The 25,616-nt window shown below is 39.3% G+C and overlaps 1 protein-coding gene across 4 annotated transcripts in view; it reads right to left on the reverse strand.

Moving 5' to 3' along the window:
• nrm (neuromusculin) overlaps window positions 1–25,616 on the reverse strand; it is a 142,452-nt gene that overhangs the window by 28,868 nt on the left and 87,968 nt on the right. For all 4 annotated transcript variants that reach the window (XR_006261465.1, XM_043422960.1, XM_043422962.1 and 1 more), the window contains exons 3-8: window positions 24,532–24,686; window positions 16,081–16,251; window positions 12,572–12,733; window positions 10,092–10,276; window positions 2,172–2,322; window positions 29–140 (exon numbers count right to left, since the gene is read on the reverse strand). Coding sequence is in view for 3 of the 4 variants with exons in the window: in XM_043422960.1 (XP_043278895.1) it covers window positions 29–140; window positions 2,172–2,322; window positions 10,092–10,276; window positions 12,572–12,733; window positions 16,081–16,251; window positions 24,532–24,686 (936 nt within the window). In the remaining variant the exon portion in view is untranslated. The remainder of the gene's footprint in view (window positions 1–28; window positions 141–2,171; window positions 2,323–10,091; window positions 10,277–12,571; window positions 12,734–16,080; window positions 16,252–24,531; window positions 24,687–25,616) is intronic.

The raw sequence follows: 25,616 nt of genomic DNA on the forward strand, positions 1-25,616 counted from the left end.
AATAAATTAAATAGCGGATACGACTCACCATTTGACGGATTTAAGCTCCGACGGGTTCGCGACGTAGTCACAAAACAAATCGAATTCGTCAGTCTCGTTGACTGTTATATTCTCTTGTCGCAGGGTCACTATTGGAGGATCTGAAAATTAAATGATTTCGACGCTTGTAGGTTTTTTAGAAATTAATTACACCCACTTTATCCCAATTAATTAGATGACTGTAGTATTTTATGAATCTCTTTGTGTCTTGGTGTTTTCGAAATGTTGACGTGTACGTGGATATCAAAATGGGATTCGTCGACTGCGAATGGTGACGATTTGTTCAATTAAAAAATCATTCGGTCCTTCACAACACTGCATCACTTTATTCGTTGCCATATATTAAATATCATTGATTTGTAGCAAAATGCATTTTTAGAATCATTCATTTTTATTGCATAAATTCTTGTTGAGTAGGTCGACTTCGCGACTTTCTGATCCGACCCTCCAAGCCGCTTGGAATTTTCATTTATATCTATCGAAAAATTGACATAAATATATCGTTGTGTGCTAGTAATATTAGAATCAGGCCACCACCGCGTTGTATGGTTGCACCGAATAGGTATAAATATGTAGGTATATCTTAATAATATACAGTAGGTATATTGTTCTCGATTGGCATACGACATCAACCAGCATTTACATGAAGAGAAATACGTTGGAGATATCCGTTTCCCTCAAAACGATTATCAGGTTGCTGATTGAATTATGAATCAAATTTTCCATCGAATGATAAATTTCATACCGAACTTATTTGCAATGTGGGGTTACCCGCAGAGTCCGCTCTATTTTGAGAAGAATTATTCTCCAATAATGAATTTTTAATGAATCCTGGGAAGAAAATATCAGTCAGAGTCGAATTGATTTTCATCGAGAGTCTTAAAACGAGAATAAAATGTGTTCTGTGACAACAATGAGCTTTTATGCCCGTTCAATGGATGAAAACATTAAGCTCGTGGTATGTTCTCTCGATGACCCGATTACGTGATACGAATGGTGTATAAAGCGGCAATGTGGAAGGGAAGACGTGTCCATATACCACGAACGGGAGGCAGAGAATGGAGCATATTGAAGCCACGGGTAATAAGAGTCCATCATCGTGTGTATGTGTGTCCGCGTGTTTGTGATGTTCGAAGCACGAGCCCTAGGAAAGCTGGTTGTCGCCAAAAGTGACACGTAAAAGCCTCCAGGAAGATGAGAAAAGTGGTCCAAGACGAACTTTGTCAATTTCGTAGTTGAGGAAGGAAGGCAAATTTCTTCGTACCAATAGGCCTCTCCACAAAATATATATGTATACATACACAAAGGTAAAAAGACGTGGCTAAATAGACAACGACAACGACGACACACATAGTGATGAACGACTTTATACAGTATAAATGAGTAGGAGCCGTATATAAGACGTGGGAAAAAGTTGGTCGGTCAAGTGGAGATTCAAGAGACGCTTTCCAAGCGCCCTTCATCTTGTTCGCAAATTTCTTTGATGATCGAATGGGTCGTTGAGCTTGACTTCTTACCGGAACTGGATCGAACTAATTTTGCTCCATTTTTTTGAATTTACCTCGATCGAACCCCCAAATTGGCTACAGAGTTTCCACCTAACCTCAGAAGTGATAACGATATAACGTCATCTTTGATTCGTAATGTATTCTCGATAATCTTTACAAAAACGCTTTCAGAGCTGAGATACGCTGTAGAATAAGAATAATATGTGTAGTTTTGAAAGCACATGGAACAGTGAAACCGGAAATAAGAGGGAAGACAAATTTTAGCATGGGGATAAGCGTACAAAAGGAATTTTTGATAAAAGTTTTACCACCGCGAAGAGTTTATTCTGTGACCAGCGTTGGAGTCTGTTACTTTAGCTGAGTCTTATGGGTTGCAATGAAGTTTTATGGATTCGACATCATAGAAAACTACTTACTTTGTGTTCGTCCTGAAAATTCTGTGAACTTCGATCTTTCTCTTTATTGAGTTTGAACAATAGTGTCGCCCCCAGTTTTATCCATGATTAAAAATGTAACAGAACCTTTCAACGACTCAATGATAAGATGACCTCAACTGCTATTGCTGTAACTACTGTTACTGGTGAAAAGTTAGTCGCAAATGTATACGAATCCGTTTTTACTTACAGAGAACTTCAATAATAGTGACTTCCTTCATAGGTTTGATGCCCTCAGCCACGGTAACGGAATTTTCGGCAACGCAACTGAACATTCTGCCATTGTCGTATTCCGATGCTGTGAATGCCAAATGACTGTCCGTGTCCGACGTGCCGTGGGTCTGTTGGAAAAATGAAACACCCAAAAAAAAATGTGATAAAATTCGAATTTTCATGAAATATCAACTGGATGTGACTTTTCAATTTTTCTTGCAAAAAAACATAATCTCACTTATTAAAACGATCGATATTTTTCTATACGCCGAGTATATATTGTAACTCGAGACAGCTATTGTTACGCTATGAGAACAAACCTTTCAACGAAGTAGACGACGTCGAAAATTGAAAGGTTGTTTTTTGTTGAACTACTTTGTTTCATGTATAGATTGTGTTTAAAACTGACTGATATCGGATAAACTGTAGCAATTATCGGGCGAAGCGATCAGGTCTTTGTCATTATTTTCGAAGCTGAAGGCAAGTCTGAAATTAATCGATAAACTCTGAGAACAACCATCGATATACAAAAGAGATCTGTACCTTTGTCCTCGAAGAACTTGGTAAAATGTTTTTCTATGTACACTGTGAAATCTCTTCCGAACCCCTCCTCACTCAATTTCCCTCTCCCGCGTCCTCAATCTTGCCCTTTCTCAATAATGGAAAGGAACAAACGTGGAAAGAACAACAGCACTTGCAGTATCTCGAATAAAATGATCCGGCAGGCCTATTGGTTCGAGTTTCCATGAGTTCGTAACGAGAGGAGAAAAAAGTTGAAGTCGCAAAGAGTTTAGTTTAACGAAGCTTTTAACGAGATTGTAAAAGGGTCTGGCAACCAAAAGTACGAAAATGCTGTTAGTTGTTTGAATTCATTGATGGACCGTTGAGCGAAACGAGAGGAAAAAATGAAAGATTCGGGAAGAGCAGGAACGACACTTGTGCTTGGAATAATATTCCTTCCATGAAAAAATGACACGCGCATCAGTTTTTATTCCGACTAATGTGATTTTGCCGGGAAAAAACTTTTTCTTTCAGCGATATGAGAAAAAGTGATACTCCGAAGAATGATTATTCGAAAATATGTTGAAAGTGAAATGTAAAATAAATATAAATACATTTATTTCGAGAGACACTGGAAATCCGGAGGCAACGGAAAACGTGCAGCAAATATGAATAAAAATACAATGGATATTTTCAAAGAACACTTCGAGCGTAAATGAGTGCATATATGTGTGCTTTTCTGCTTGCGATTTTCTCTGGCTCTCTATAGTGTTTTTATGATGCTTTTGGTTCATAGGGCCGGAGATAGTAGGGCTGAATTTCTGGCTTTGTTTCAGGCTAACGACTTTATTTTATCACGTCCATAGTGGGCACTACCTTGCAGCATATTTTTCGAAATTGACAAACCTTTTCCCATATGTGTTTATGGCTTTTTGTCTCAATTCCCTTTTTTCTAACTTTGTTTCTCTCGCTCACGTTCATATAGCCAGTGACCGTATACCTCGAGTGAAAAAAAAAAAACATCGGGGCTCTCTTGTTACGTTGCTCGGATTCTCGAAAGGTTTTGATTTTTTCATATTTCTCCAAATGGACGGTTTTTTCGATTTAAAATAGAGAACGGTTTTGTAATAGAATTTTCGTAGATAACTTGAAATATCGCTTGATTGATCACTGCTCGTGCGCTTTCCAAAAAATCTGATGGCAAGTCAGAACCACTTGAATCAGTGTAGATACCAAGTGTACAATTTTTTTTCCGTTGCTTCATTATTTTGCGGAAAATTCGTTGTACTTGCTTCATAGAGGGAACCAAAATTCCGAAAATTCATAACCCAGAGAGGAATGGAATGCAAATATTAATGTTGCAGTTTCGAGAAAAATTTTCATAGCTTTTGAGAATGGTTAATGGCTTTGCTCTGATGCTTCAGTACGGATCAATCAACTTTTCGTTATCATTTTAATTGATTCATTTTATTAAGAGGAAAGGTACAAAAAACAAACAAAAAAATTTTGAAAAAGTCCGAATGAAGTTTCAGTTTCTTCGCCATTGTCATCAATGGAAAACGGCCCCAAAATTTTTGGCAACGTGTAATATTGATAAAAAATTATATTACTATTAATTTTAAGAATGGAGAAGGTAAAATAAACACTATTTTGTTTTTATCAACGAAATTTCAATTTCTTAGCTACTGTAATCATTCGTTCTTTCAGTATTCATTGTTCCAAACCCACTCAACCCCTTATTTTTAACACGTAGAAGTGGTTGGGTGAGTTCGAAACACTGTCTATGTGTGCGCGGAATCGTTGGGTGGGCCCAGAACATCTTTCTTATTTCGTATTTTGATTTTCCTATTGCCCTACCGTAATTTTTTTCAGATTTTAAAAGAAAATTTTTAATAAAATTTGTACCTTTTTTCTCCGTAAAATTAATCGTAGTATCATTTTTTATCAATGATAGTGCTTAAAAAATAATTTGGCATTCTTTTTAGTAAAAGTAAGTATTGTAAATATTTACCAATTGATTCAGTCACTGCAACAATGTTCATTTATGAATTGAAATCTAAGTGAAAGCCGGAGATGCAACTAGTTCATGAAAAAGTAAATTCCTTGTCGCTCTGAAGCGTTATTTTTCAACGACGATATTTTGACAGAAGCTTTTTTCCGTGACGATCGAATTATGGCAATAAGGGAGTATCAAGGGGAAATATTTTTTCAGTGTGATTTGATAAATCACTTTAATTGAATATTTATGTGAAGTATATCGAAATTTTTGCCTCCTATTTCGTTTTTAACGGTGGGCTGACAAAAAGTGGTACGTTGATGGTCGGACGATGAAACGTGGTGTTTCATCGCGTATAGCGATGTAGTTTGTCCGGCACCATTTTCACTCGGATACAGACTTCTCGGACATGCGACATTACAATAGTGCAATAACAGGGTTAAATATCATGTTCCATGAGGCATCAGGATAGAAAAAATACTCTGCCACAAAATTCATCGGAATAAAAATTCGAAGAATTTTTTTGAAACATGCAAAATTGGGTCCATTTGATAGAGCTTGATTGAGCTAAACTGCAATCGCATCGGCAAAAAAATTAACTGTTCAAATGAATTATCTTCTGTGAGATTTCATATAGTTCGTTTTCGCGCCATCCGCCATCGTGACAAATTCTAAGCGAATGATTTTTGTTAACAAAGATCGCAACTATCGATGTCGATTATAATACAAGTGGCGCTCCTCTTTCCTGTAAAACTCATTGCAATTAACGTGAACTCGTCCTCTTTCGCTCCGGGATCGTCAGACCATCAACACCGCAATTCGGAGTTCCTTTGATCACAATCAGCATCATTGATACGGAGATTGACTAAGCCTGGCCAGCGTCGATCAAAACCTCGTGGAAAATCTTATCTCAGCCCCTCGGTCATCAAAATAAAACGTAGAAACAGGATCACCGAAGTGAGAGAGGCAACGAAGGAAAAATCTACCGCAATGAGTAGATTTATATCCAAAATCTTATTTGAATTCAGACGATATTTTTTGTAACTGAAAGCAAATTAATTGTAAGTGTGAAGATGAAAAGGAACGTGTGAATGTAAATAGAAAATGACGGTGGAAGTGAACGTGCGTGAGCGCGTGTAATAATTGATGATTTTTGTGATATCAAACGAATCACTCAATGTTATATCATATAACGGAATAAATGTTCTCCATGCAGCTCCGTCAGGTAATTCAAAACATAAACTAAAAAGGTTGGATCACGAAATAAAAATAATCAGAATATGATAAAATTTGGTGGCAACATTCTTTGGCATCAAGTATACAAGTACAGTTTTTTTCAAAATTTTTTACCGCATGGTTATCGAATAATTGAGCGTTAAATCGAAATTCTTATGCACGAGATCTATAACTGTATATATGTATGTAAACTCTATGCTTATACACGTGAAATTTAGTGTTCAATTACTCGAGAGCTATTTAGTAGAAAAATCTAAAAAATTTATATTCTCATATATATTTTTGAAGAATACATTTACCAAATTTTATTAAAAAGGGTGGCTACACTCGTCAAACTGATAAGAAATTGATCAAATTTGGTGATAATGTTCTTCAACATCAAGTGCAAAGACACCATTTTTTTCAAAATTTTCTTCTGCTTAGTTATCGAGTAATTACGCATTAAAGCAGATTTCTTATGCCCGGAATGTATACCTATATATATATGGAAACGCTATGCTTATACACTTGAACTTTAGTGATGAATTACTCGATAAATGTACAGAAGAAAAATCTTTAAAAATTTGCATTGTCAAATTTGGCCCTAAAGATTATGTTCACCAAATTTTATTAAATTCTTATCATTTTGAAATTTTTGATGTATTTAACATGGTTTAGCATGGCAACATTGTATCGTCGCGATTCAACCTCCTTAAGAGTATGGATCAGTCGACTAACCTCACTTGGAATTTTTGAAATTGAAATTCTCTGTCTCATCCTCTTAAAGACGTTCACGACTGATAATAATCGAAGACAAAATTTCCGTATTTCTCTCGGCTTAGTTCAACTGTCGCTGTGCAGCGCGTGCTGCTCTCCCTACTTCGAAACTTTTAGCACGGACTCTATGCACTAATACGAATAAGGCTCTGGCGCACCCTATAAATATACACTAATACAAGTATCCTTAGGGCGATGCGGAGATCTGGCAACCTTGCTTGCCTGCCACGTACTTTCAGTAGTATTCCATTTTGTATGAATTAATTTATTTATTATTGTTGATAATCTTTCATATCTCATTTTAATATTTATAATCTCGATTGCTAAATTGAACATTCATATGTATGAACAACTTATTTTTATAAAAAAGTGTCATTCCCAAAAAGTCTCCAAAAATGAGAGCCAAAATGTGTAGCCATAAATGCTTAAATTGACAATTCTTTATGAGATAAATCGTTGAATATCATGAAAATAAATTCCTGCCAGTGTGCACGCACGTGTAGCCCCCCCCCCCCCCTTGCCTTTACGTACCGTCGGCCGTCAACGTTGCCGCTACGTAACGGCGTCATCCCTTTCGTGCCGTGGCACGCTCGCAAAATTGTCAAATTTATAGCTTTGAATCGTTACTACGTATGAACGACACGGCTGAGCATCTCTATTTTTTTATATTTTATTCCTAATATCAATATCTATCATGATGAATTTTTTGATCAAATACTATAGAAAATTGTGACTGCTATGAATTAGAATGTCTCTCAAACTCACGATTTGCCTATACCTTGCATGTTAAATTTCCCAACTTCAACAACGAATATCTCCACTTTGGTACGGGCATGGTCTTCAAAATTTTGCAAGTACGTTAAGCAAGCTATAAATAGTGTGTCATCTAGATTTCAAGAAAATCAATAGAAAATCGATTTACTCGTGAACGTTCTTAATTAAAATATTATTTATTGCACAGAATGATACATTTGATAAATCGATTTTCTACATATCTGCTACTCAAGATTCATTAAATTGATACCGAATCCGCTCCGATAACATGAACGATCATTTTTTTCATTGTTTGGCGATTTATTAGTGTTCGCCGGAACATCTGATGCGCGTGGTATACATCGCTATTATATCGCAACAACCGCTCGTCGATTAATCAGACTCTTAGCAAATAATGCTAATTATCCTCATGGGTTGAAGGAATGATGCTCTCGGATTCTGTACCCGGTATTGCGATTCTATAACAGCGTCAACTGGACCGAGAGGCACGCTGCTGATTCTGTGGTTGAATAACGATATATAGGAACGCGCGCGCTCGTGTGTGTGTGTGTGTGTGTGTGTATATGCCGGAGTGCCCGTTTGTGATATATGTATAGATAAGTTCGTTTCTGCTGATACCGATGTTCCGCTGTTCACCGCTAAATCCATACAAGCTGCGTTCATACATATACATATAAACTTTAGCGGTCTTAATTCCTCATTATATACCGCACGCTTCTATTTACACACTTTTTAAGTAGATAACCAAATTTTCAGGCAATTTCTACCTGTTAATTTACTTCGCTCCTTTTTACGATTTTTTGTGAAAGGTCCACGTTTTTCGATGCTCTGTTTTCTCACCGGACATAACACAAAAAAATCCCAGAATTTCTTTGTCGCGGGTGTAATCTCACACGTTCATTATAACTATGACGGTTCAGTGGAACATTTCGTGATGAAGTTGAATATTTATGAGCTTTTTTCAAGCCCAATAATTTCCCACGTACGATACTTGTGTTTCGTAAACTTCGTGCAATTGCATGACGCTGGAAATCGGGACAAAAATACCTACGCAACTCTGAAACGCAAATGCTAGCCTCCCATCGGATGATAAACACATTTTTGTTGTTAAAGAATTTCTCTCCTCGTCGACCTTACGTCAGAGTCCACGAGGTTGATATCGGAAATATGATTTGTTCAAATTAATATATTTCGTCACTTAATGGAGTCTTACTCTAGTAGAGCGAAAATGCTACAAACCGCAGTTCTCTCTGATTCATGGTCGGAACACGGTTTCGAGCATCAAAATTCCCCAATCATTTCCGAAAAACGCATCATAGCAAACAGAAACATCTGTTTGGCCTACATTCGAAGGCAAGTGAATCGATTAGGATGGAATTTATATAGGTGAAGCTAATATCCACCGGTCTAATAAATTATATTCCACTTTATAAGCATATACGGTAATGTTTGGCTCTCTACGCAATGAACCCGGTGAACGCATTATGACATTCGTATTCTTCATGTGCGGCGAATAGTGTGAGCTCGTCGTTCATGATAATCGAAATTTCGCAGAGTTCTCTGGCATCTAGCGCCGGGATTGCCCGATTTTCTCCAAAATTGTGTCTCCGCGAAGAAGGGAAATCGCCTTTTCGGAGCAGCTCGATCTCTCGCGCTCGCTCTCTTTGCTCGGGGACGTCGTCGAGGTGGGTCGTCAACTCAATCAAGGAAGGGAATCTATGGAAAAACTATCAAATCGACCGGCCAGTCAAAATTCACGTAACCCTGCCATTTCGTCATCACCGTCGATCGACTCCATCCATAGTCCCTACTGGGCGAGAGCCAACGTGGGAGAAAAAGCTCTGCGTACACGTTATACTTCAATTTTGTAAAATTGGAGATCACGTTGTAAGATTGTAAATTGAAAGAATTGGAAGGTGAAATGTAATTCCAATAAATGTGTATAGCATGATGTACGGTATATGAGTGTGAAATTTATATCGAAGTCGATGAATGATTTAAGGATAATGATATGTGAATCATCTCTGAGATAAATATAACTGACGAAAGAATCTCAAATAGCAAAATCTGGATTGATATAATAAAAGGTGAAACTGAGAATAGACGCGATAATTTAAGGAAGTTCAAGCGATATGTACATAGGATATTATATGAAAAATATGAAATTATGTGTGGAAAATTTGAAGAGGTTTCACTGTCTGGTAACCGCGATATCAATTCTTGAAAATGACAGGTTAAACATATGGGCTCTTATGGAAGCTTTGAGAAAATTGCAAACTTCAACAATAAATATCTCAATTTCGAGACGATTAATCATCGGCATATTCCTCCAGAAGTTTAATACTGTCTCAAGATTTCTGTTTAAAAAATATTATTGTTCAAAGTTGGAAAATAATTTTTCCATAAGATACGCTTGAGCTTCCTTAATAACGAGATGAACCAACTTTGCGTTAAATGTGAATTGACAGCCTATCTGGAGCCAATCATTCGTTTTTTTTTTTTTTTTTTACTTTTCAGATTCGGTTTGTACTCAGGATTATATAATATGTTTTTAACGATTGTGAGTACGCACTCGGTAAGAGGCTCATAAACCTCGAATTATAATAGAAATAGTGACATTGAGATTGTTCTTACGTTATTTCGTATGTTCGTACCGAACATCTCCAATCGTTCGTTTTCGTCGTTCAAGAGCTCTGTACCGTTGTACCATGTCACGTTCGCCGGTGGTCTTGCAGCGCTCACGATGCACTCCAGCAGGATCTTCGTACCGCTGACGACGTGCCCGACAACACCTTTCACATCCATTTTTTCCGGGCTCACTGTTATGAAATAACACACGACACAGAATATTCTTAGATTCGGCAAAGTGCTCAATCCGGTTTGTCGAAGCCCCCCTTGTATAGCCACCTGAATTTTCGAAGGCGCGTCAACATATATTTCATTTTTCCAACATTATTATTTCAATACAATGCCGACCAACGTTGCCAGACCTTGCGCGGAGAAACTATCGGAGAAAGTCGGAAAGGTAAAAAAAACAAGCACAAATCGACATTCCGTATCCGGAGCTTGTGCTACGGCAGAAAATTCCCTTAAGGCGATAGAACACGAATGAGGAAAGTGACGAGCAAAAAGAATATTGAAAAAGAGGATCCAAAACGAAGCTTGGGAAAATGTTCTTCGGCATGAAATTTTGTTCTTTTTTTCACTGTTCGTTTTTTCGTAAAAATCGATCTTTAAAAAAAGGAATACAACGCAGCAAAATCGGCATGGTAACAGTGTTGTTCATGCATCTGACAGGTAAACATTAAACAGCTAGAAAATTATTCTTTCTCTTTTCTAGCCAATGTACATTTTTCATTTAGCCATTCTGGCCACGCGAAATTTGGTGTTTTTCAAAATACAGTTGATTAAGGTGGAAATGCCCCAGTTAAATTCAACGAATCTTTTTCAGTGTTGGTGTGATTCTTCAAAAATGACGGTGGAATTTTTCACGTCAGCCTCGGCTTTTGGCACGAAATGAGGCATTGGAGATGAACGACGTTGGAAAAGGAAGCCTCGTTTTCGTGTGTAGGGCATTTTAGACGGAATTATTTTTACGGGAGAATATTCAGGCGGAAAAGTAAAACTTGAGGTGCCTATAAAATTTCGAATTAACAAGAAAAACTCGAGAAAAATGACTAATTTCCCAAAAGATTTTGATAAGCATTTCTCGAAACAATGAAATAGTTAGCCGGGCCAAAACAAAAAGGTTTCTCGAGCAAGTCTCGAGCACAGCCAGTGAACGAATGATTCATGAAACCCCAGAATTTGATTTTTATCGAAACTTCCGAATTTATCAACGGTATAAATAATCGAGTGAGATCAAAATTCCGATGTTAGAAAGTTATCCCTTGGCTCGATTCGGGAGGCCTCATACGTAACGTTGGATATACGAAACAAAAATTACGTGAATACACGTATATGTTCGTCGGCGAGGGAAAAAGACCGTAAAATACAGTATTTAACGCGCAAATTGGAGTGGCTAGAAACCTTCTGATTGTTAGAGGTCGATATATGTGTGAAGAGAGAAAGAATAAGGAAGGAAAGGGATGAAAGCATGAGCAATCTATTTCACCGGGAGACTTGCTGCTTTATTGCACCGGGAAAGCGTGCCGCACCCGTTGAGAGGTGATGGGCTATGCAGTCAAGGAGAATTGGCGTATAGTCTTTCCCTCTCTTCTCCTCTCTCCCTCTTTCGCGTCTTTAACCGCGCTCTTTTTCTCGATCACTCCCGCTCTCTCTCTCTCTCTCTCTCTCTCTTTTTCTCCTCGTCATGACAAACTACATTCATTTAAAAGATTGCCCTGAGAGCACTTGAAGAAGCGCATCCACGAAGCACGGTGCACTCTCAGTCTTGTTGCATTCTTGTGATATTAATATCGCACTGCTTTTTCAAAATTCCTACATAGCCGAGACCCCGAGAGCAAGAGCAAGAGAGCAAAATAGAAAAAGTGAGAGATAAAGAACGCAAGCGGTAGGTTTAGTCATTGCATAGCTATGAAATTCGTAGAATAACGCGCGCCACGCTCATCGTTAAATTCGAACAATTATTCAACCGCGCACATGACGCTGAAGTTTGCAACGTTGGAGTCCAGCGAAATGATCTAAAAAAAGACTCTCGAATAGTTCCAGTAAATTTCCAATTATGTTCCCTGTCGAATCTGCAATTCGTAGTTTTCCAAGCTACACCAATGATTCGGGAAATGAAAAATTGATGAACTACAAATATTTTTTTCGTTCATTTCGTTGGACTCCAACGTTGGAAACTTTAGCGTCGTCTAGTGAATTTGTATCTCACGTAACGAATCTCTGAATAGAACGGAACGAAATTCGGATTAATTCTCATGATTTTCAATCTCCACGTTGAAAATAATGTTTTGATTTTCGTCACAATTTCGTATCTTTTTAAAGATTTAAGATTTTGAGATTTAAAGATTAATTTTCAACCTCGTGTATCTTCGAAAAGAAAATCAGTTATAACTTTTTGCAATTTACAGAGATACATTTGAGTAAGCCCGGGAGTTAAAAATAGTAGGAAACACGCACCGAGAGAGCTCTTGTGTGTATTAACTCACCATGTACGTCGAGCTTCACGTCAAGCGTCAGGGGCTCGTCAAGAGCTGGACTGCTGACTTTGCACGTGAACGTTGCATCCAACTCGTTTCGGCCAACGGTTATCTGAAGCTCGCTGCTACCGGTCCCGATATTTCCATCCTGTGTGTTCGTGGAGCTGTTGGCTGAAAAAAGGGGGAATTAATCGTTTCGCTAATCGTATTTATCATCCCGCTCATTGAATCAATCATTCTGATCCTCGTAAATCTAGGCGTGGAAGAACAAATCGGCGAATCTTGTGAACCTGATCACATCGGATTAGCCGCAATTTTTCAATCGCTAAGTATTTCAAGTTGCACGTGTATATGTGTCCGTAGATATATAGATGCTCGTGGGAGTGAAGAAATCGCTTTAATCCGGATGATAGCATGTACACAGAGGATTTCGTATCTTTCTTACTCAATTGAGTTAAAGTAAATAAATATCTACCGCATTTAATCGTACACCGTGTGCATATATACATGTATATTTAGCCAGCATCTCTCGCAATGTTTTTCGTACAAAGCAGTGAACAAGAAAGAGCGAGCTAGGGAAAGAAGTACGTATACATAAGGTATATATAGGAGGAACGTTAATTGCGGGGCATTCCTCTGGCTCGGGGTTTTCGAAACGAGACCGCATTGTCTTTTCTCTTGCCAGAGCTCGCTGCCCCCTTTTTTCTCTCCTCCCTGAACCGCCTCCCGCTTTTCCCTCCTGCCATTATCGTTTCGTCCGCTCTCCGTTCCACTCTATCCTTTTAAACAATCGTCTTCATTTCCGTTCGTCGCTTCGCTTCCGAAGGGATCTTCTCCAAGAGCCAGGGAATGGCCTTTCGTCTCGTTCTCACCCCCGCCGCATCATGCATTTACAGTCTCGCTCAAAAATCACGTCCAAACTCTACAGACTACGGTGGAACTATGCAATTCTCAAGGGGCAAGTCCTTAGACAATTTTCTCCTTGAGATATTGTGCATATGATTATCGTGAAAACTCATCAGCGAGGGTTAGCAAAATCTCGAGGGTCAGGCGAGAGTTCACCCTTCGCTCCAGATTGACCATCGCTGATTAATTCTACCTGCTCGTCAATGCTGCGTCTCGTAATAAATACGAGCACGTTTCTCCGTTCGGAATCCTGGGAGAACGCGTTACGCCGATAATCTTACACATCACTTTTGAGACCTTCTGTACAGACTCGACGATTGAATTTTTATTAAGGCTCTTATTAACGAGCGAACAGATAACTAATGCCGGACTGATTGCGCTTTCTAAATATAATTTGAAATTCTAACCGTTCTTCACTCCAAATCACTAACAATGCAACGAACCGCGATCGAAATTATGGGTATGATCTTCTATATTTTGCCGAGCTCATTATTTTCGTAAATTCGAAGCGTATCACGAATTCCATAGTTAACGGAATAACTAAAGAGCTCCCCCCGAATTCCTGTTCAACAATTGTTCAACCAAATAGTACCATCGAATCGTACGTCAATATTATGTTACTGGAAGCAAAATATACAGATACGCGTGGTATGATATGGATTTCAAGTCAATAATATTGCTAGATGTCATCAATCAAACATCGTCCAGCCTGAAACATCTTCAGCGTCAACGTGTTTTCATAAACACGTTCGTGTTCGTGTTTTCGCTTATCCCCTCGCGATTCCCATGGAACTCTAATCAAAATATGATAAATCAAACAAGCGATACCGAAACTCGAAATAACCCTTCGAAATGACATAGGCCTGGGGCAAAGGCTTTTTTGAAAAATGATATCCAAAATTGGTGGTATGGGCAGAAATGACTGTTGCGCAAGCTTTGCCAAAAGTTTCCAATACAGTTGATACTGATTCGTACTTTTCCCTGGACGTGTCACCGCGAGAGTTCAAATTTATTGAATGGAAAAAAGATGAGCATGATTAAAAAAATCTATTTCATTATCATTTGACCGCCACAGGGGCAATGGCGGTATTCACTTTTCTAAATATTATGATACCAGCATTTTTGTAGCTCGAAGCAAAAGAAAAAGAAAAATTGCTCTTGCAAGTGCAGCTGCAATCTTGGCAAGAGCTTGGAGTAGCGAAAGTTCAAATGTGAGAGCAGAAAGGTGCTTTTCTACCCAACTTATGAGAGCTCGCAAAAAGCATTTGCTTGTTTTCTCATTGTTCGTGGAATTTTTGAGCTTTCTTCTCACCGGTTTCGCTATGAATAAGCTGCATTCCCGCGTGTATAAAGATTTCGATTGATCGAGTATCCACTTTTCGGTAATGAATTAAAGTCGTGCCTTCGGCCCACTTCGGGAATACTAATGAGCCAGGAAAATGGCAATTAATAAAAGTTTTAACGCAAAGCCACGTGAAGTATCGAAGAAGTATCGTGAAGTATGCGAGGTGAAGATCTTCGAAAGACGAGACGCTCGAGAGCGTCTTGAATAATGCAATTCACCGAATGCATTGTGCCTCGAAATATCTGGGAGTAATAAAGCAGAATCATATGACGCAAGAAAAATTGCATGTTGGACGCCCGTAAAAGGGGTGAAAAAATCTACGTATCTTTGTTCGCACGTAGACTTTTCTTTCGTACGTCTAACCTCGCAGGCATTATATTTATATATGAATGGCATCGCCATTCGTACAAGCTGTGCCGATGAATCGTAGTTTTCAAGATTTCCGCGTGTAACTTTATGAGATCCGTGGGTGGATATATTTCCCTCCATGGAATTTAACCGCTCGCGGTAAAAGAGAACGAAAGGTTGGGTATGGCTCTGCTTGGTAGTACAGAAAAGGACAGTCAAACGGACATAAATCTTTTACAACCCTTTCGTTACGCTACTGGAATTCTTAGTCGGACCGTAAAGTGTCTGCGGGCTCATTTCATCCGAGCGGCTTTCCAACCCCGCGCTCTCGCTCGGCCCTTTCTCCTGATTTTTTTCTATTCTTCCTTCGCTCTCAGCGCAAACTCATCCCCGAGGTTGAAGTCAGCAACGTTATACGGTACACGAGAGACGCCCTAGGAGTGCTTAACAAGCGAAAAAAATGAAATACCCTCTCCAGGTTAACATCCAAAGCTCTTGCACCATTTCAATGTCGATGAATTTTGATTTTATCGCGTTCTACTTTCTACTACCTTTTTTTTGTTACCCCTCAACTCTCTTTTACCTCAAGCTATTCGGTAATTCTCACGGAATTGACGCGAATCTCTGCCAGTTCGAGCCTTCGTATTTATAAACTCTCGTCGAGATGCGAGCTGAAAGAATTCATCGGAGCTCAAAATGTGTATGAGTGCACGTCTTCCAGGGTTATTTAAAAGCGTTTTTTCAATGAGCTTATCATTTTAGTTGGAACGGGAGAACGGAGGATTTTAAGCGTTATCACGAGGGCCAAAATTTTGCATATTCTTTGCTTAACGAGGTTTCAATGGTTTGCTAAGACCGTCGATATTACCGTCAATTAATGTTGTGAAAATACATTTTTTTCAATGTCGACTGAACTCACCTTTCAGAACTTCTTCACCCTTGTACCACTCGACTGTAGGAACGGGTTTGCCCTCGCCGCTCTCACATCGCAGACTGACCAGTTTACCCTCGTTTATCGGACCAAGTACGTCCCCCGAAGTCAGATTTATTTTTTCGTCTTTCTCGATTACTCTCACGTAATCGGGTCGAACTATGAAACAACAAAAAAAACAATCATTATAATCGTGTGTTTATATACGAGGAGAAGGAGAATAATTTACGAGAAAAAATTCTTTGTATTTGCATGCGACGATGCTCCAACCAGCTCGAATTCCAAACATACAATTAAACATCATTGAAATCGAAGAAAATGATGGTTTCAACGATCGAAACTTCAACGCTACTGCTGAGGTAACGAACGAATGGAATTAAATCCTGCCTACATAATCGAGTCGATAATTGTAGGAGATTTAGGGTAATATGGGGCAAAATGGACACTTAAGGATTTAAGCAAGTTTCATTGATGAGCATATGGCCTTTCAACTATTTTTGAGTCCCAAAATTGATGCCCAGTCCTTGTGTCCCGAATTTCGTAAAAAAAAAAAAAATTCGGGGCAAAACGGACACGGCCCCTCAGAGGCATAAAAATCGAAAAACTGACATTTTTCGAAATACAGCCGTTCTAAGCGACTGTTCCGGAATAGGATGTCAACTCGGTAATATAGGAAAAGAAATGGGACCACTCAGGCTCTATTCCTTGGATATAAATGAAAAGAAATGAGTCAAATCTTATATCCCATTTGTCATGTTTTTGAGGAATGCAAAAAATCGACTTTGGGTCCATCGTGTTGGGGTATATTTGGTGTTCGCACTATATCGGAGTCCCACCATTGATTCATGGTCCTAGTTTCCGGAATTTCTTCAAAAAAAATTTCCGGGCACAGCGGACACAGCCTCCGAGGCATAAAAATCGAAATATCGACATTTTTCGAAATGTAACAGTTTAGCAGACAGAAAAAAAGCTCACCAAGACAGCCAAATCCTCGTCTTTTGAAGACGTTTGTTGCATTTTTTGCGAACGGTTACATTCGTTGTCCTCTGAAGATTGGATTTACTGTGTAACATGCAAAAAATGGGCACACACCTTATTGTGTACAAGTGTTGAAGACGAAGATGTCAGCTATGAGTGTGATTTTTGTAAAAAATGAATAAAAAACCTTTTTTTCCTTATTCGTACTTTGATTATTATTGTGGTTTTTAAAAATAAGTCAAAAAAGCGAATAGATAGTGAGAAAGTAGTTTGGGATCTATTTTGCTTTGAAACTTGAATTTCATGGGGATGTCACCGTGGAATTCGACAATTTACTATGATTTATGGTTAGGACATGATTTGGAACCGACAAAAAAATTTTATGTGTTTTATGAAATTTCAGTTTCAGGAAAGTCCATTTTGCCCCATAAAGTTGAATTCCGGGGTCCTGTGTCCGTTTTGCCCCATATTACCCTAATATATTTACAGAGTTTGACGATTATGATGATCAAATGTACAGTCATGCACTTGTGTGTCCGCGTGTTTTGGGCATGAATTTCGCGGAAAATTTCACACTCGATTTATACTAATTTAATTTTCGCAAACCAGTCAAATGAGCTCAATTCTCATGTAACATGGTTTGTGTAATTAACTGCGTGGAAAATGTGTCTCGATCACAAATACGGTTTCCAAAAATCCTAATGAAATTAAATCATTGGAAAAAGCATCTGAGGAGAAATTGGCATAAAATACCAGTATTCGACGTCGACGCACGTGCTGTTTTAACTTCGTGAAGCTTCGCCTCGTTCATCGATTCGAGATTTGCTCTCAATCTAGTATTTTCTCGGATAACATTATTCTCGTTGGAATAAGCTTATAACAAAGATTCTACTGTACAAGCAATGTGAATTCAACTCAACTCTTAATCTCTCTTGTTTCTCGATTCGTTTCTATATTAAATGTCGATACGTCGACGGCTCTGTACTCCGACATGGTCGAGCTTAACTCCACCTTTTCGAGATAATCTCACTTTCCAAGCTAATGCATTATCGATATATATACGTGACGAGATATGAATGGTATATGTCTTTTTCGATAAATATAGCAATGGCTAAACAATGCTGTATATAAATAAATATGTGACGCTGGAACAGCTTTTATTTAACGTATTATATGTATATATATAGATAAAGACGAAGTTACGCGGAACTGTAAAATCCATGCTGCTCCCAAGTACCTCAATTATGTGTGAGAATCGGGATTGTCGAGGCTTTTGTTCGAATTTACTTTCACCGTTGAATGGTGCACCGGGGCGAAGTGAGTCTGCAAGTGCAGCAGTACACTGGAGTCCAGGCAATCGGAATGTACAGGTATATCTCGGCAACCACAATCCCGGAAGCCTTACGAACCATGTCCAACCTATATGAGCACTTTGAAGTGACAGGAGTCGTTTTTTCCCCACTCCACAGTTTTTTCTCCCGCTCTCGATCACTCAATTCTTGTTAGCCTCATTATATTGATCTATATATGCAGTTCTCGCTCCGCTCTCCTTTTCTTTCGCCCCCATTCCTATAAGCTGTAATTTCCCACACGAAGAATCTCTGCGTAACCGAAAACTTTTTTTCACCGAACCAACGACGAAGAACATTCATCCTCGCGTACCACCAGCCCGAATTACCCTATAAAAACTTTTTCTCTAAACTTTATAAATCGCTTTTCAGATGGTGAAATTGCGAACTTATAATACGAACGTTGATATACCGAAAGGTTGGATGCGGGCATAAAGAGAAAGAGCATGAGAGAGAAAGCGAGAGGAAAAAGAAAGGAAGGGATGGAGAAAGGAACCAGGAGAGGGTATAAAAGTCGCGATGGTTCCGGTACAGTTTCGAGCTGGAGGAAGAAAGATAGAGACGGATGGAAAAAGAGGTGTGGGGGAGGGGGTAACATGAAAATCCAAGGGATGACCCAGTTTTACATAACTGGAAAAGAGCATTTCCATCTTTCACTTTAATGGACCTCACCCCTTCAATCTACCCTTCCACTGAGTGTACTAATAATTTTCATATTTAAGGCACTCGGATATATCGCTGAATCCTCTGAATTTCTCGATGCGATCGGATGGCCCAACACTTTCGGTAATATTTTACGAAAAAGAAAAACATTTATCTGGACACAAAATCGATAAGGAGAAACGTTCCAGCGTGTCGTCAGTGACGTTCTGTTTCTTCCAATTCAATTAATTCCTTTCAGCTCGTAAATCACATTTGGGATAGAAAAAAATGTCATATGGTCTCCAGAGAGACTTCAAGAATACACGTTTTTGGGTGAGGATCCGAGAAATTCGAGGACGCCATTGAACGTGGTATACGAGTTTTGGTTTGGAAATTTCTTCGGGTTCAGGTACGAAATCATCCGATCTGTCGCGCCCCTCGAAGACAAAGCACAGGATAAAGGAAAAGCAAGAACGAGAGAAAGAGAGAGAGAGAGAGAGAGAGAGAGAGAGAGAGAGGAATAGAGATAGAAAGCGTGAAATTAAATTCCTCGACTTCCAAGAGTTCCTAGCGACGAAAACATTCCGATAACTCGTTCCGTTCGTATTATCACGGTTTATTATCAACCAATGGTGAGAAGGAACAAGAAGAAAGGTGCAGAACGCCCATTCTCAGTGAGTTCATCTCATCGTAATACATCGTTCTCTTTCAGAACTGAATAACCATTTTATACATATATTTGTCTACCTTAATAATATTATATCTCGTGTTTCTTTCTCCCTCCTTCGCTCTCTCCCTCTCTTTATCTAGTGTGTATTTATCATACGTACGGCGTTCTTCATGACAAACAAACCCTTGCAGAATTCCACGAACTTACAACTCATGTTTTCGAAACGGAATAAAAAAAATTGAAGAAAAATTATCGAGAAAAACCGTCACAACCCAATTGGCCTTACAACAAATATAATATCCAATAGATTTTTAACAAAAAGACAAATCTTGTGGTTCAATTGTTGAATTGACACAGAATTGCTTATATCTATAGAACGTGACAAACCGAGTATTCCTTCTCGTTATCCGTTTCGTGGAAGATGCTATCCAAGATCCTGAGAACGTGCTGAATTCCTATCTACAAGACGTATAACATAGAGTATAAGAGAGATCTTCTCTCCATTCTTCCCATCTCCTCGTTATATAATACTGTCTCTCATGTAGTATATGAGTGTATATTACACAAGTAGCCGGTAAGGATCGATCGTAGAAATATGATGAAAATGATCGTAAATTTTCATTAAGAAGGAGAAGAAGACGAAGAAGGAGAAGAAGGAAGGGATGAGGGCGAACGAGAAATGGGTCCTCCCATTCTATAGGTTTATTATCGGTAGAATAGCCTCTTGTGTGTGTGTGTGTGTGTGTGTGTGTGTGTGTGTGTGTGTGTGTGTGTGTGTGTGTGTGTGTGTGTGTGTGTGTGTGTGTGTGTGTACTCTTAATACATGTGAGGGCTGATATATTTTATCATTGCGCCCTATTTTGTACAGATCCTCATTATTTTTTTTATCATCGTGGGCCATCGACGCTTTGCAATGATTACAAATTCATCGTATTTTTTTATCATCATTCTCCATGAAAAACCTTGTTCCTGACTTTAGAGGCACATAAAAAACTTACAGATAAGATTATTCATAATCGTAATAATTTTCTTGAATAATCGAGTAATTCTTCACTAACAAAGCAGACGTATTAGTCGTGGAACGTTGAATTTAATTTTGATTGATCGAGTTTTAGCAATATCCCGTGAGTTTGAAAAAAAAAAAACTGTCAAATAAAGTGATCGAGCGAATGATTTTCCGGTTGAAGTTGCACATTTATTCCATTCGTGAGAACTGTATTTCCGAGATGGATCAATACTGCAAAAGAGACTGCGATGATTGCGAGGAATCGTAAAAAAGCTTTCTTGCGACCGATACGCACCACTCGTAGAATGTACATATTAGAGCTAGAAATGTAATATCGACGTACAGTGATGCACTCCGGACCATTTTCCGATTTGCTCTTTCATGATTCCACGATATACATGCATTAACATAATGAAACATGTAGCTCAACCACTGGTCGTTCTCTTCAAAGGTCTATACATCGTGAAGGAGAGAAGAAGAGAGATCACGGCACGAAAAATCGACTCCGGGGTGCACGGAGCTCCGGGTTATTTGCGCTACAACCTCTAGGACTGACGCTATATGTAATAGAAAAAAAGAGGAGGAAATAAATGAAAGAGTTCAACTTTTGCGGAAGGTCTTCTCTCGCCGATGCTTGCGAATCTCTAGGAACTTTCTATGGATGTATATATATATCATGCGAAATATTGTGTGTAACGTAGGGCACATGGATGCGGGACATTCCGTATCAAAACGCTGTGCGTTTTAGCTCCCATCTTTTTAAATGTCCTCACACGAAAAACAATTCATTGGGGATCTGAAGGGAATTCAACGTTCCTTCAAACCTTTGCGTGTGGTTGACTATTCTTCGTTCATTGATTTTAACTTTTCTCAGCCCCGTTAGTAGAAGATAAATTTGAAGGGAAGTTTAGTGATTGCGAAAACAAAGATCGAGGTCAAAGAGCATTTTGGCATGGAAATTCCCGTGTGTATATCTGACTTATCCGGGTGAGATCCGGAAACGGTAAAAAAGAAAGAATATGAGTGCAACGTGTACGCGTGGATTATACGTCTAGCCGGGCACCACGTAAAGCGTTGCTGGTCGCAAGACCTGTGATTTAAGTGAAGCCCGTCGAGCTTACAGTTCTGCTCCTTTACACAGCTGGTTTATATACACCATTCCTGTACCTATATTCTCGTATGAGCATACATACACTTATATACGGGGCGTCTCAGTATTTAGATCCGATTCGTCGAGGCTGGTCCGATCGTGAAATTCCGGGAACCAAAAGTTCACAGACAGTTTCTCCGTATCCGGTGAACCGTTCATCAGCGATTCATCGATCGAACGACGAAGGATTGATTGGCTAAATTGACGCAGAAAGTGGAACGTGCTAGCTTCCCCTATCAGTGTCTCACTAGATTTGCTTCCACCAATTAAATATTACCCCAGCTATGGAAGCGCATCTGAGAAAGTCAAAAACTCTTCTCCTCAACATTTCTCGATCTAACTGTCTCGCTGACTTTTTCCCTTCTTTTGGGACCCTCAGTACATACGAGCCTGATATACTCAACGGTATATTACAGCCTGCGCACTAATACATATCACAGGTACCTATCCGAAGGTACTACTGTTTATGCCGGATTGTGTTATAAGAGCCAAGTGGTCGTTGTGCCCTGAGTATTATCCGTTACGTTTGCTAAAGTACGACACACTCTCGTATAAAAACCTCGACTCCAAGTTTGTGTATATTCTTTCTCTTTCTTCTGCAACAACCCTGGCCCCCTTGATACTTATATCTACTGCCATAAAAGGCTGTTGTCCTCTCATTCGTGTCGAAACTATCGATAACTTTTTCCTATTCTTTCTGTACACGAAGGAATCTTTATGCTGCACTCAGGGTCCGAAAAACTCTTAAGATCGAACTCGAGAGCAGCGTGCGACACGGGGAGCGAAGATTGATGTGAAGTTTATTGATGTAAACTCACTTTCAAAAAAACTACATTCATGAGAAAAAAATGCTTTCCTTTCCTTATTTCGTAATTCGTAGATCTACCAATAAACCGAAGTCACGAATTACTTATTTTTCAACATTGTTCATACTCACTTTGGGTATCACAATTAATCAGTTGTTATTCATCTAGTTTTTGCATTCTTTCAAGATTCAGTGTTTCCCCAAAGAATAAAGAGGAGAACGTGGAATTTAGCGGATGGCTACGTTTTCAGAAGTTTCGTAGAAATGCAACGCGTCACGTATGTCATTGTGGATCGTGAAATATCGGTGTTCACTGGTCGTCGGACACGTTCAGCTCGTTTTGTTCTTATCGCCCACTTTGGACTTGAATTTTTCATTTATTTTTCGTCAGATTTTACTCTACGACTTTTCACGGCTGTGTGTGTGTGTGTGTGTGCGCGCGCGCGCGCGCGTCTGTGTTCGTGGGAGCGCACTTTTAGGCTGGTCCAAGCACACCAAGGAGTTGAAGAGAATTGCCACGGACAGGGGGTGGAAAAGAAGCGGCGGCGGGGGTGAGAGCCGCGGATAAGTGGAAGATAAAACGAGAGGCCATTGTCGGGGCGCAATCGAACGGGTCCAATCTCGAACAAAATCCTGTGTCGCCGCGTACCCACCACTGCTATTACTCCCTTCGACCCTCCGCGCGCGCTCTCCGACTAACCACTCTCCTTTCTGCTTCTACTACTCCTATCCGCTTCAACTGCAGGGAGTATTTCTCTGCGACCTGAATTGAAAATACTACTACGATTTCTATCTATATACAAGGACAAGTTGCATGGGACACTTCACGTCAATTCGAAAAAACTTGAGTACCGTGGACGTTTTAAGGGACGCCGAAATTTGACATTGCGTAGAGAAGCTCCATCAGGCATTTTTCCAACTCTAATTTTCCTTTGGTTTTCTACTAATTTTCATGTGAGGGAAACGTGCTCTTGATTCTTCGAGGCCGTAAGTTTGAGTTTAAATACTATGTAATTAATGCTTTTTGTCCGTTCTCAAATGACCAACGTTTTTTATAAAAAATTTAACGTTGGTAGATGCTGCATTTAATTCCGTATCGCGGGTCGTAGGTTTGTCATAGAACTCCTTGTACCTAACGGCGAGGGCCAATTTCAAAAGATCACAGAGAAAAAAGAGGAAAAAATCAGCAGCAATTTCATAATATCACGACGAAAGAGCGCCCACGCTCTGCTGGTAAAGGGACAAAGAGATATTGCCGGGTTGTATTTATCAATAAGCTGTAAAGGTCCGGAAAAAAATAGAAAGCAATGAGAATTATGGATGAGAAATGGGAAGAAGAGATATCAAGAGGTTTCTCGAAATAGTAACATTTTAATTTCAATACGATCGAACGATTTTCTTTTTAATATGTACATTCGTTCCTTTTACCCTCATACCAGCGAGGAAAATTGGCTTCTGAGGTAGAAATATGCCGAGGAAAACAGAGTTATCTTTTGTATCGAAAGAGAACAAAGAAGTCATTAATAAAGATTTTACTGATGTTCCGCTTCAGACATTTAGAAGCATTTGTTTAATTAGCGCTTCGACGCTTGCGGAGTGCATGCATCTGTGAAATTTTCTTTGTACCGTGCTACGCAGAGCCTTCAAATTATCGAGGTCGCATGCACGAGACAATCGCAACAATCTAGTTTGTTGATTAAATTATGGAGTCGCGACGAACGACAAACAACAGCGAGTTCGATTATGCTTTTTGGAACACTTCAACACAGCTATTTCTTTTTCTCGAAAAACCACAAAAACATAAATAACAGAGGAATAAATGACGCTAAAGTTGCTTACCATTGACAGTAAGCGTGATGTGCTGAACATTGTTGCACTCTCGATTAACCGACAGGTACGTTGCCTCGCATTTGTACAATCCTTCATCTTCGAGTTTAACGTTTGGAATTCTCAGGTAAGTTTTCGTCGTGTTAACGTCGTAATCCATCGTTGCCCTGCAATCAGAAATAAACGAATATTCGCGTAAACCAAAATACCCCAATGATATCGACGTAAATTTGTCGATTCGATGAAAACGCCGAGGCTGAATCCTGCGTAATGCGGTTAAAGAATCAATGCATCCGTCATCAAAGCTCAGTCGACGCTCAGGTGGAAAAGCTCGAAATTCTCTATGGAAAAAAGACAAATGTCGAGACGTTGGCAATTCTTGGCAATATCGCGATGCAGCATCGGGCCACGACACCTCGGACTTGTTCTCGAGAGGCGAAGCACCAAGTGCCCGGAGGGTTGGGAAGGATTATAGGCAGCATACGGTGTCCTGGACTCTGGCTGCACGACTCGGACATGCAGTCGAAAATCGATACGCAACAACGTTGCACTGCGCTTCAAATATATACATGTGTGTGTGTGTGGATATTTACACATATATACACGTGCATATATGAATAGCACACACATACACACACAGAGACACATATACACGTTTTGGACTGCAGGTATTGCGGATGAACTTCCATGACCCGCGCTCGAGGACGGAACCATGAACCAACAAAATCCAAAGGTCGAGTAGATTCGTGTGTCTTGGGCATTCAGTTTGCGTAGATCACACTGCGATTGTTTGCAGTTGAATGAAAAATCTTGATTATTGTATGGAAACAGTCATGTTAGAAAAAAATTCTCATTAAAAATGATTGTAACCAGAGTAAATGAAATTTTTTGTGGGAACTCATATTTTTGAATTATTGCTAGAATTGTTCGCAAACGAACTGGCGATTTTTACTACCACATGACTATTCAAATACTTGAACCATCGACGAGGTTCATAAATTGTACGAAAGTTTATTACTGATATGAATATTTGAACGTGAGAAAAAAATTTGGAGTGAGCCAGTTTATAAATGAATTGGAGAATTCTGAAACGACTT

The sequence above is a fragment of the Venturia canescens genome, chromosome 7, assembly GCF_019457755.1.
Source record: "Venturia canescens isolate UGA chromosome 7, ASM1945775v1, whole genome shotgun sequence".
NCBI classification, from domain to species: Eukaryota; Metazoa; Arthropoda; class Insecta; order Hymenoptera; family Ichneumonidae; genus Venturia; species Venturia canescens.